General features: G+C 59.9%; 1 protein-coding gene across 6 annotated transcripts in view; it reads left to right on the top strand.

The window, feature by feature from the left end:
- The window catches only part of thap7 (THAP domain containing 7), a 23,894-nt gene extending 9,418 nt beyond the window's left edge, over nucleotides 1-14,476 (top strand). For 5 of the 6 annotated variants that reach the window (XM_070861951.1, XM_070861952.1, XM_070861950.1 and 2 more), the window contains 3 exons: nucleotides 12,628-12,783; nucleotides 13,049-13,171; nucleotides 13,679-14,476. In XM_070861951.1, the coding sequence (XP_070718052.1) occupies nucleotides 12,628-12,783; nucleotides 13,049-13,171; nucleotides 13,679-14,381 (982 nt within the window). In that variant the 3' untranslated portion in view covers nucleotides 14,382-14,476. The remainder of the gene's footprint in view (nucleotides 1-12,627; nucleotides 12,784-13,048; nucleotides 13,172-13,678) is intronic. The other variant, XM_070861954.1, reaches the window with a different exon arrangement.

The raw sequence follows: 14,476 nt of genomic DNA, 5'->3' as shown, positions 1-14,476 counted from the left end.
ACCCACTCCCAGTAACACTGCACCCACCCCTAGTAATACTGCACCCACCCCTAGTAATACTGCACCCACTCCCAGTAACACTGCACCCACCTCCAGGAACACAGCACCCACCCCCAGTAACACAGCACCCACCCCCAGTAACACAGCACCCACCCCCAGTAACACAGCACCCACCCCCAGTAACACAGCACCCACCCCCAGTAACACTGCACCCACTCCCAGTAACACTGCACCCACTCCCAGTAACACTGCACCCACTCCCAGTAACACTGCACCCACTCCCAGTAACTGCACCCACCCCCAGTAACACTGCACCCACTCCCAGTAACACAGCACCCACCCCCAGTAACACTGCACCCACCTCCAGTAACACTGCACCCACCCCCAGTAACACTGCGCCCACCCCCAGTAACACTGCGCCCACTCCCAGTAACACTGCACCCACTCCCAGTAACACTGCACCCACCTCCAGGAACACAGCACCCACCTCCAGGAACACAGCACCCACCTCCAGGAACACAGCACCCACCCCCAGTAACACAGCACCCACCCCCAGTAACACAGCACCCACCCCCAGTAACATTGCACCCACTCCCAGTAACACAGCACCGACCCCCAGTAACACTGCACCCACCCCCAGTAACACAGCACCCACCCCCAGTAACACAGCACCCACCCCCAGTAACACAGCACCCACCACCAGTAACACAGCACCCACCCCCAGTAACACAGCACCCACCCCCAGTAACACAGCACCCACCCCCAGTAACACAGCACCCACCCTCAGTAACACAGCACCCACCCCCAGTAACACTGCACCCAACCCCAGTAACACTGCACCCACCCCTAGTAACACTGCACCCACTCCCAGTAACACTGCACCCACTCCCAGTAACACTGCACCCACCCCTAGTAATACTGCACCCACTCCCAGTAACACTGCACCCACCTCCAGGAACACAGCACCCACCTCCAGGAACACAGCACCCACCCCCAGTAACACAGCACCCACCCCCAGTAACACAGCACCCACCCGCAGTAACACTGCACCCACTCCCAGTAACACAGCACCCACCCCCAGTAACACTGCACCCACCCCCAGTAACACTGCACCCACCCCCAGTAACACTGCACCCACTCCCAGTAACACTGCACCCACTCCCAGTAACACTGCACCCACCTCCAGGAACACAGCACCCACCTCCAGGAACACAGCACCCACCTCCAGGAACACAGCACCCACCCCCAGTAACACAGCACCCACCCCCAGTAACACAGCACCCACCCCCAGTAACACAGCACCCACCTCCAGTAACACTGCACCCACCCCCAGTAACACTGCACCCACCCCCAGTAACACTGCACCCACCCCCAGTAACACTGCACCCACCCCCAGTAACACAGCACCCACCCCCAGTAACACAGCACCCACCCCCAGTAACACAGCACCCACCCCCAGTAACACTGCACCCACTCCCAGTAACACAGCACCCACCCCCAGTAACACAGCACCCACCCCCAGTAACACAGCAACACCCCCAGTAACACAGCACCCACCCCCAGTAACACTGCACCCACCCCCAGTAACACTGCACCCACTCCCAGTAACACTGCACCCACTCCCAGTAACACTGCACCCACCTCCAGGAACACAGCACCCACCTCCAGGAACACAGCACCCACCTCCAGTAACACTGCACCCATCCCCAGTATCACTGCACCCACCCCCAGTAACACTGCACCCACTCCCAGTAACACTGCACCCACCCCTAGTAATACTGCACCCACTCCCAGTAACACTGCACCCACCTCCAGGAACACAGCACCCACCTCCAGGAACACAGCACCCACCTCCAGGAACACTGCACCCACCCCCAGTAACACAGCACCCACCTCCAGGAACACATCAACCAACTCCAGGAACACAGCACCCACCCCCAGGAACACAGCACCCACCCCCAGTAACACAGCACCCACCCCCAGTAACACTGCACCCACTCCCAGTAACACAGCACCGACCCCCAGTAACACTGCACCCACCCCCAGTAACACTGCACCCACCCCCAGTAACACTGCACCCACCCCCAGTAACACTGCACCCACCCCCAGTAACACAGCACCCACCCCCAGTAACACAGCACCCACCAACAGTAACACTGCACCCACTCCCAGTAACACAGCACCCACCCCCAGTAACACAGCACCCACCCCCAGTAACACAGCACCCACCCCCAGTAACACTGCACCCACCCCCAGCAACACTGCACCCACCCCCAGTAACACTGCACCCACCCCCAGTAACACTGCACCCACCCCCTGTAACACTGCACCCACCCCCAGTAACACTGCACCCACCCCCAGTAACACTGCACCCACTCCCAGTAACACTGCACCCACCCCTAGTAATACTGCACCCACTCCCAGTAACACTGCACCCACCCCCAGTAACACTGCACCCACCCCCAGTAACACTGCACCCACCCCCAGTAACACTGCACCCACTCCCAGTAACACTGCACCCACCCCTAGTAATACTGCACCCACTCCCAGTAACACTGCACCCACCTCCAGGAACACAGCACCCACCTCCAGGAATACAGCACCCACCTCCAGGAACACAGCACCCACCCCCAGTAACACAGCACCCACCCCCAGTAACACAGCACCCACCCCCAGTAACACTGCACCCACCCCCAGTAACACTGCACCCACCCCCAGTAACACTGCACCCACTCCCAGAAACTGCACCCACCCCCAGCAACACTGCACCCACCCCCAGCAACACTGCACCCACCCCCAGTAACACTGCACCCACCCCCAGTAACACTGCACCCACCCCCAGTAACACTGCACCCACTCCCAGTAACACAGCACCCACCCCCAGTAACACTGCACCCACCCCCAGTAACACTGCACCCACCCCCAGTAACACAGCACCCACTCCCAGTAACACTGCACCCACTCCCAGTAACACTGCACCCACCTCCAGGAACACAGCACCCACCTCCAGGAACACAGCACCCACCCCCAGTAACACAGCACCCACCCCCAGTAACACAGCACCCACCCCCAGTAACACTGCACCCACCCCCAGTAACACTGCACCCACCCCCAGTAACACTGCACCCACTCCCAGTAACACAGCACCCACCCCCAGTAACACAGCACCCACCCCCAGTAACACTGCACCCACCCCCAGTAACACAGCACCCACCCCCAGTAACACTGCACCCACTCCCAGTAACACAGCACCCACCCCCAGTAACACAGCACCCACCCCCAGTAACACTGCACCCACTCCCAGTAACTGCACCCACTCCCAGTAAAAACAGCACCCACCCCCAGTAACACTGCACCCACCCCCAGTAACACTGCAATCCCAGTAACACTGCACCCATCCCCAGTAACACTGCACCCACCCCCAGTAACACTGCACCCACCCCCAGTAACACAGCACCCACCCCCAGTAACACTGCACCCACTCCCAGTAACACAGCACCCACCCCCAGTAACACTGCACCCACCCCCAGTAACACAGGACCCACTCCCAGTAACTGCACCCACTCCCAGTAACACAGCACCCACCCCCAGTAACACTGCACCCACCCCCAGTAACACAGCACCCACCCCCAGTAACTGCACCCACTCCCAGTAACACAGCACCCACCCCCAGTAACACTGCACCCACCCCCAGTAACACTGCACCCACCCCCAGTAACACTGCACCCACTCCCAGTAACACAGCACCCACCCCCAGTAACACTGCACCCACTCCCAGTAACAATGCACCCACCCCCAGTAACACTGCACCCACCCCCAGTAACACTGCACCCACCCCCAGTAACACTGCACCCACCCCCAGTAACACTGCACCCACTCCCAGTAACACTGCACCCACTCCCAGTAACACTGCACCCACCCCCAGTAACACTGCACCCACCCCCAGTAACAAAGCACCCACCCCCAGTAACACTGCACCCACCCCCAGTAACACTGCACCCACCCCCAGTAACACAGCACCCACTCCCAGTAACACTGCACCCACTCCCAGTAACACTGCACCCACTCCCAGTAACACGGCACCCACTCCCAGTAACACGGCACCCACCACCAGTAACACTGCACCCACTCCCAGTAACACGGTACCCACCCCCAGTAACACAGCACCCACCACCAGTAACACTGCACCCACTCCCAGTAACACTGCACCCACTCCCAGTAACACTGCACCCACCCCCAGTAACACTGCACCCACCCCCAGTAACACAGCACCCACCCGCAGTAACACAGCACCCACCCCCAGTAACACAGCACCCACTCCCAGTAACACAGCACCCACCCCCAGTAACACTGCACCCACCCCCAGTAACACTGCACCCACCCCCAGTAACACTGCACCCACCCCCAGTAACACAGCATCCACCCCCAGTAACACTGCACCCACTCCCTGTAACACTGCACCCACCCCCAGTAACACTGCACCCACCCCCAGTAACACTGCACCCACTCCCAGTAACACAGCACCCACTCTCAGTAACACAGCACCTACTCCCAGTAACACAGCACCTACTCCCAGTAACACAGCACCCATCCCCAGTAACACTGCACCCACTCCCAGTAACACTGCACCCACCCCCAGTAACACTGCACCCACCCCCAGTAACACTGCACCCACCCCCAGTAACACTGCACCCACCCCCAGTAACACAGCACCCACCCCCAGTAACACAGCACCCACCCCCAGTAACACAGCACCCACCCCCAGTAACACTGCACCCACTCCCAGTAACACAGCACCCACTCCCAGTAACACAGCACCCACCCCCAGTAACACTGCACCCACTCCCAGTAACACAGCACCCATCCCCAGTAACACTGCACCCACTCCCAGTAACACTGCACCCACTCCCAGTAACACAGCACCCACCCCCAGTAACACTGCACCCACTCCCAGTAACACAGCATCCACCCCCAGTAACACTGCACCCACCCCCAGTAACACTGCACCCACCCCCAGTAACACTGCACCCACCCCCAGTAACACAGCACCCACCCCCAGTAACACAGCACCCACCCCCAGTAACACAGCACCCACCCCCAGTAACACTGCACCCACTCCCAGTAACACAGCACCCACCCCCAGTAACACAGCACCCACCCCCAGTAACACAGCAACACCCCCAGTAACACAGCACCCACCCCCAGTAACACTGCACCCACCCCCAGTAACACTGCACCCACCCCCAGTAACACTGCACCCACCCCCAGTAACACTGCACCCACTCCCAGTAACACTGCACCCACCCCCAGTAACACTGCACCCACCCCCAGTAACACAGCACCCACCCCCAGTAACACAGCACCCACCCCCAGTAACACAGCACCCACCCTCAGTAACACAGCACCCAACCCCAGTAACACTGCACCCACCCCTAGTAACACTGCACCCACTCCCAGTAACACTGCACCCACTCCCAGTAACACTGCACCCACCCCTAGTAATACTGCACCCACTCCCAGTAACACTGCACCCACCTCCAGGAACACAGCACCCACCTCCAGGAACACAGCACCCACCCCCAGTAACACAGCACCCACCCCCAGTAACACAGCACCCACCCGCAGTAACACTGCACCCACTCCCAGTAACACAGCACCCACCCCCAGTAACACTGCACCCACCCCCAGTAACACTGCACCCACCCCCAGTAACACTGCACCCACTCCCAGTAACACTGCACCCACTCCCAGTAACACTGCACCCACCCCCAGTAACACTGCACCCACCCCCAGTAACACTGCACCCACCCCCAGTAACACTGCACCCACTCCCAGTAACACTGCACCCACTCCCAGTTACACTGCACCCACCTCCAGGAACACAGCACCCACCTCCAGGAACACAGCACCCACCCCCAGTAACACAGCACCCACCCCCAGTAACACAGCACCCACCTCCAGTAACACTGCACCCACTCCCAGTAACACAGCACCCACCCCCAATAACACTGCACCCACCCCCAGTAACACTGCACCCACCCCCAGTAACACAGCACCCACCCCCAGTAACACAGCACCCACCCCCAGTAACACAGCACCCACCCCCAGTAACACAGCACCCACCCCCAGTAACACAGCACCCACCCCCAGTAACACAGCACCCACCCCCAGTAACACTGCACCCACCCCCAGTAACACTGCACCCACCCCCAGTAACACTGCACCCACCCCCAGTAACACTGCACCCACCCCCAGTAACACTGCACCCACCCCCAGTAACACTGCACCCACCCCCAGTAACACTGCACCCACCCCCAGTAACACTGCACCCACCCCCTGTAACACTGCACCCACCCCCTGTAACACTGCACCCACCCCCTGTAACACTGCACCCACCCCCAGTAACACTGCACCCACTCCCAGTAACACTGCACCCACCCCTAGTAATACTGCACCCACCCCTAGTAATACTGCACCCACTCCCAGTAACACTGCACCCACCTCCAGGAACACAGCACCCACCCCCAGTAACACAGCACCCACCCCCAGTAACACAGCACCCACCCCCAGTAACACAGCACCCACCCCCAGTAACACAGCACCCACCCCCAGTAACACTGCACCCACTCCCAGTAACACTGCACCCACTCCCAGTAACACTGCACCCACTCCCAGTAACACTGCACCCACTCCCAGTAACTGCACCCACCCCCAGTAACACTGCACCCACTCCCAGTAACACAGCACCCACCCCCAGTAACACTGCACCCACCTCCAGTAACACTGCACCCACCCCCAGTAACACTGCGCCCACCCCCAGTAACACTGCGCCCACTCCCAGTAACACTGCACCCACTCCCAGTAACACTGCACCCACCTCCAGGAACACAGCACCCACCTCCAGGAACACAGCACCCACCTCCAGGAACACAGCACCCACCCCCAGTAACACAGCACCCACCCCCAGTAACACAGCACCCACCCCCAGTAACATTGCACCCACTCCCAGTAACACAGCACCGACCCCCAGTAACACTGCACCCACCCCCAGTAACACAGCACCCACCCCCAGTAACACAGCACCCACCCCCAGTAACACAGCACCCACCACCAGTAACACAGCACCCACCCCCAGTAACACAGCACCCACCCCCAGTAACACAGCACCCACCCCCAGTAACACAGCACCCACCCTCAGTAACACAGCACCCACCCCCAGTAACACTGCACCCAACCCCAGTAACACTGCACCCACCCCTAGTAACACTGCACCCACTCCCAGTAACACTGCACCCACTCCCAGTAACACTGCACCCACCCCTAGTAATACTGCACCCACTCCCAGTAACACTGCACCCACCTCCAGGAACACAGCACCCACCTCCAGGAACACAGCACCCACCCCCAGTAACACAGCACCCACCCCCAGTAACACAGCACCCACCCGCAGTAACACTGCACCCACTCCCAGTAACACAGCACCCACCCCCAGTAACACTGCACCCACCCCCAGTAACACTGCACCCACCCCCAGTAACACTGCACCCACTCCCAGTAACACTGCACCCACTCCCAGTAACACTGCACCCACCTCCAGGAACACAGCACCCACCTCCAGGAACACAGCACCCACCTCCAGGAACACAGCACCCACCCCCAGTAACACAGCACCCACCCCCAGTAACACAGCACCCACCCCCAGTAACACAGCACCCACCTCCAGTAACACTGCACCCACCCCCAGTAACACTGCACCCACCCCCAGTAACACTGCACCCACCCCCAGTAACACTGCACCCACCCCCAGTAACACAGCACCCACCCCCAGTAACACAGCACCCACCCCCAGTAACACAGCACCCACCCCCAGTAACACTGCACCCACTCCCAGTAACACAGCACCCACCCCCAGTAACACAGCACCCACCCCCAGTAACACAGCAACACCCCCAGTAACACAGCACCCACCCCCAGTAACACTGCACCCACCCCCAGTAACACTGCACCCACTCCCAGTAACACTGCACCCACTCCCAGTAACACTGCACCCACCTCCAGGAACACAGCACCCACCTCCAGGAACACAGCACCCACCTCCAGTAACACTGCACCCATCCCCAGTATCACTGCACCCACCCCCAGTAACACTGCACCCACTCCCAGTAACACTGCACCCACCCCTAGTAATACTGCACCCACTCCCAGTAACACTGCACCCACCTCCAGGAACACAGCACCCACCTCCAGGAACACAGCACCCACCTCCAGGAACACTGCACCCACCCCCAGTAACACAGCACCCACCTCCAGGAACACATCAACCAACTCCAGGAACACAGCACCCACCCCCAGGAACACAGCACCCACCCCCAGTAACACAGCACCCACCCCCAGTAACACTGCACCCACTCCCAGTAACACAGCACCGACCCCCAGTAACACTGCACCCACCCCCAGTAACACTGCACCCACCCCCAGTAACACTGCACCCACCCCCAGTAACACTGCACCCACCCCCAGTAACACTGCACCCACCCCCAGTAACACAGCACCCACCCCCAGTAACACAGCACCCACCAACAGTAACACTGCACCCACTCCCAGTAACACAGCACCCACCCCCAGTAACACAGCACCCACCCCCAGTAACACAGCACCCACCCCCAGTAACACTGCACCCACCCCCAGCAACACTGCACCCACCCCCAGTAACACTGCACCCACCCCCAGTAACACTGCACCCACCCCCTGTAACACTGCACCCACCCCCAGTAACACTGCACCCACCCCCAGTAACACTGCACCCACTCCCAGTAACACTGCACCCACCCCTAGTAATACTGCACCCACTCCCAGTAACACTGCACCCACCCCCAGTAACACTGCACCCACCCCCAGTAACACTGCACCCACCCCCAGTAACACTGCACCCACTCCCAGTAACACTGCACCCACCCCTAGTAATACTGCACCCACTCCCAGTAACACTGCACCCACCTCCAGGAACACAGCACCCACCTCCAGGAATACAGCACCCACCTCCAGGAACACAGCACCCACCCCCAGTAACACAGCACCCACCCCCAGTAACACAGCACCCACCCCCAGTAACACTGCACCCACCCCCAGTAACACTGCACCCACCCCCAGTAACACTGCACCCACTCCCAGAAACTGCACCCACCCCCAGCAACACTGCACCCACCCCCAGCAACACTGCACCCACCCCCAGTAACACTGCACCCACCCCCAGTAACACTGCACCCACCCCCAGTAACACTGCACCCACTCCCAGTAACACAGCACCCACCCCCAGTAACACTGCACCCACCCCCAGTAACACTGCACCCACCCCCAGTAACACAGCACCCACTCCCAGTAACACTGCACCCACTCCCAGTAACACTGCACCCACCTCCAGGAACACAGCACCCACCTCCAGGAACACAGCACCCACCCCCAGTAACACAGCACCCACCCCCAGTAACACAGCACCCACCCCCAGTAACACTGCACCCACCCCCAGTAACACTGCACCCACCCCCAGTAACACTGCACCCACTCCCAGTAACACAGCACCCACCCCCAGTAACACAGCACCCACCCCCAGTAACACTGCACCCACCCCCAGTAACACAGCACCCACCCCCAGTAACACTGCACCCACTCCCAGTAACACAGCACCCACCCCCAGTAACACAGCACCCACCCCCAGTAACACTGCACCCACTCCCAGTAACTGCACCCACTCCCAGTAAAAACAGCACCCACCCCCAGTAACACTGCACCCACCCCCAGTAACACTGCAATCCCAGTAACACTGCACCCATCCCCAGTAACACTGCACCCACCCCCAGTAACACTGCACCCACCCCCAGTAACACAGCACCCACCCCCAGTAACACTGCACCCACTCCCAGTAACACAGCACCCACCCCCAGTAACACTGCACCCACCCCCAGTAACACAGGACCCACTCCCAGTAACTGCACCCACTCCCAGTAACACAGCACCCACCCCCAGTAACACTGCACCCACCCCCAGTAACACAGCACCCACCCCCAGTAACTGCACCCACTCCCAGTAACACAGCACCCACCCCCAGTAACACTGCACCCACCCCCAGTAACACTGCACCCACCCCCAGTAACACTGCACCCACTCCCAGTAACACAGCACCCACCCCCAGTAACACTGCACCCACTCCCAGTAACAATGCACCCACCCCCAGTAACACTGCACCCACCCCCAGTAACACTGCACCCACCCCCAGTAACACTGCACCCACCCCCAGTAACACTGCACCCACTCCCAGTAACACTGCACCCACTCCCAGTAACACTGCACCCACCCCCAGTAACACTGCACCCACCCCCAGTAACAAAGCACCCACCCCCAGTAACACTGCACCCACCCCCAGTAACACTGCACCCACCCCCAGTAACACAGCACCCACTCCCAGTAACACTGCACCCACTCCCAGTAACACTGCACCCACTCCCAGTAACACGGCACCCACTCCCAGTAACACGGCACCCACCACCAGTAACACTGCACCCACTCCCAGTAACACGGTACCCACCCCCAGTAACACAGCACCCACCACCAGTAACACTGCACCCACTCCCAGTAACACTGCACCCACTCCCAGTAACACTGCACCCACCCCCAGTAACACTGCACCCACCCCCAGTAACACAGCACCCACCCGCAGTAACACAGCACCCACCCCCAGTAACACAGCACCCACTCCCAGTAACACAGCACCCACCCCCAGTAACACTGCACCCACCCCCAGTAACACTGCACCCACCCCCAGTAACACTGCACCCACCCCCAGTAACACAGCATCCACCCCCAGTAACACTGCACCCACTCCCTGTAACACTGCACCCACCCCCAGTAACACTGCACCCACCCCCAGTAACACTGCACCCACTCCCAGTAACACAGCACCCACTCTCAGTAACACAGCACCTACTCCCAGTAACACAGCACCTACTCCCAGTAACACAGCACCCATCCCCAGTAACACTGCACCCACTCCCAGTAACACTGCACCCACCCCCAGTAACACTGCACCCACCCCCAGTAACACTGCACCCACCCCCAGTAACACTGCACCCACCCCCAGTAACACAGCACCCACCCCCAGTAACACAGCACCCACCCCCAGTAACACAGCACCCACCCCCAGTAACACTGCACCCACTCCCAGTAACACAGCACCCACTCCCAGTAACACAGCACCCACCCCCAGTAACACTGCACCCACTCCCAGTAACACAGCACCCATCCCCAGTAACACTGCACCCACTCCCAGTAACACTGCACCCACTCCCAGTAACACAGCACCCACCCCCAGTAACACTGCACCCACTCCCAGTAACACAGCATCCACCCCCAGTAACACTGCACCCTCTCCCAGTGACACTGCACCCACCCCCAGTAACACAGCACCCACCCCCAGTAACACTGCACCCACTCCCAGTAACACAGCACCCACTCCCAGTAACACTGCACCCACCCCCAGTAACACAGCACCCACCCCCAGTAACACAGCACCCACCCCCAGTAACACAGCACCCACCCCCAGTAACACAGCACCCACCCCCAGTAACACTGCACCCACCCCCAGTAACACTGCACCCACCCCCAGTAACACTGCACCCACCCCCAGTAACACTGCACCCACCCCCAGTAACACTGCACCCACCCCCAGTAACACAGCACCCATCCCCAGTAACACTTCACCCACCCCCAGTAACACTGCACCCACTCCCAGTAACACAGCACCCACCCCCAGTAACACAGCACCCACCCCCAGTAACACTGCACCCACCCCCAGTAACACTGCACCCACCCCCAGTAACACTGCACCCACCCCCAGTAACACAGCACCCACCCCCAGTAACACTGCACCCACTCCCAGTAACACAGCACCCACTCCCAGTAACACAGCACCCACCCCCAGTAACACTGCACCCACCCCCAGTAACACAGCACCCACTCCCAGTAACACAGCACCCACCCCCAGTAACACTGCACCCACTCCCAGTAACACAGCATCCACCCCCAGTAACACTGCACCCACTCCCAGTAACACTGCACCCACCCCCAGTAACACTGCATCCACTCCCAGTAACACAGCACCCACCACCAGTAACACAGCACCCACCCCCAGTAACACAGCACCCACTCCTAGTAACACAGCACCCACCCCCAGTAACACAGCACCCACTCCCAGTAACTGCACCCACTCCCAGTAACACAGCACCCACCCCCAGTAACACTGCACCCACCCCCAGTAACACTGCACCCACCCCCAGTAACACTGCACCCACCCCCAGTAACACTGCACCCACCCCCAGTAACACTGCACCCACCCCCAGTAACACTGCACCCACCCCCAGTAACACTGCACCCACCCCCAGTAACACAGCACCCACCCCCAGTAACACAGCACCCACCCCCAGTAACACTAGCACCCACCCCCAGTAACACTGCACCCACTCCCAGTAACACTGCACCCGCCCCCAGTAACACAGCACCCACCCCCAGTAACACAGCACCCACAATTTCAGGGAGCTATTTCTCTTCTCATTGACTTGTTTTGATTTTGTTCAGGTTGCCAAAGAAAGGGAAATGTCAGCGCGAGATCTGGTTGTTGAATTGTTGCCGGATGAACTCGGATGGTTCTGTTCCCTGGGACCCGCCTTCACAGTTCGTCTACTTCTGCTCAAAACATTTTGAAAAACACTGTTTTGAACTCGTGGGACTCAGGTAATAAATCAAACCCCGAGCGTTGATCGATCAATCAAACCCCGAACGTTGATCGATCAATCAAACCCCGAGCGTTGATCGATCAATCAAACCCCGAACGTTGATCGATCAATCAAACCCCGAGCGTTGATCGATCAATCAAACTCCGAGCGTCCCCTCCTCCCGCCTGTTTCCCCTCCCCCCGCTCCGATGTTTCGCTGCCAGCTCTGTGCATTTTCGGGCGTGTGTGCGGCCACGGTTCACTGGTCACGTTGTGTTTCCCCAGCGGTTATCACCGGCTCCGAGACGACGCTGTCCCCACGATATTCCAGCTGTGTCCCCGGGGAAAAGCAGCCGTGAGAGGAGCAAACAGAGAAAGGACAATGGGAGTTGTGGGCACCAGCCAATGGTGAGACGCTGCCGGTGCCTGTGCGCTGTAACCCCGCGCCGTTCATGCCGGGGTTTGCACGCTGGACTCTTAACTCGAAATCAGCGTCTTAACCAAAGATCCCGTTCGCATTTCTCCCAAGACCCACTCCACCTGCTGGCTGAGTGGGAAATGGCAGCGGGTGCTCGGGCCCGAGACCAGGTGGTCGGTGCTGAGTTAGCGGGTCCCTGCGGGGGCTAGGGGAGGGGTCAGGGAGGGGCTCCCAGTCCCGATCACTAGCCAGTCACTCTCGGGTACAGTGTGCAGCTGTTGGATTGTGATGCCCTCTTGGCCAAATATCCAGCGGACACTCGCTGTTGGTGCACACTCGGAGAATGGCCACTTGGGTGAGGCCGTGACAAGCGACTGTGACCCAGGGAGCTTGAGGCCAGGGGGAGAAAACTGACATTCAGATATGAGCAGGTGGTCGCTCCCTGTATTAACCTTCAGCGAACAGGCAGCTAATCTCTCTTCCTGTCTGTCCACCAGCCCCACCCATGACGGCTCTTTACCTGTTGCTGATCTCAGGAGTACCGACACCATTGCAGAGATGGGCTGCGGCATTTCCCGCGATGGCTCTGCCTTTGTTCTGAGTGATTGCGATCCTCAGGAGAGGGTGAGTGAAAGCGTCTGCTCGTTCGAAACATCACTGACGGACGCCCCGCTCCCGACCAGCCAGCCCGAGCTGGGGGCCTTGGCTCCAGCCATCATCTACCTCATTGATGTGGACTCGCAGCTGGTGGAGCTCGAGGATTCTGGCAATACAGAGGGAACCTCCAAGGACATCTCATCGCCTCAGCCTGATGCCCTGACTGAACACTCGGCCGACTCTCCGGAGGGGCCGGACAATCACAGGGGCCCCGTCCCCATTGCATTGTACATGGCCCGCATCCCAAGCCCGATCCCTCGGCCTGGTGCCTACATTGCCGTCGAGCACAGTTACACGGTAGGCTGCCCGCTGGTCTGGAAGAAGAGGGCGGAGGCTCTGAAGGAGGCCTTCGAGAAGGCCAGCAAGGAGCTGCGGGCGAGCAGGAAGCGGGAGAGTCGCCTGCGAGCGCGCATCACGTCCATCCTGAGGCCGCGAGGCCGAGTGCTCCGGCACACATGCACGGAGTTGGACGGGATCAAGGGCTTTCCGGCGGAGGGCGATGTGTTTGAGGTGCAGGTGGTAGATGAGCCAGTGGCTCTGTAGCTCGCTCACCTGGTGAACCAGTGCGGCCGTGCCCTCTGTGAGGAGCCCACCGTGCGTGGTCACGCTGCGGGGGGGAGCGGCGGGGAGTGAGCGAG

This window comes from Pristiophorus japonicus, chromosome 19 (assembly GCF_044704955.1).
Source record: "Pristiophorus japonicus isolate sPriJap1 chromosome 19, sPriJap1.hap1, whole genome shotgun sequence".
NCBI lineage: Eukaryota > Metazoa > Chordata > Chondrichthyes > Pristiophoridae > Pristiophorus > Pristiophorus japonicus.
Note: the sequence above shows the minus strand (reverse complement) of the source record. Positions and strands in the feature narration are given on the sequence as shown.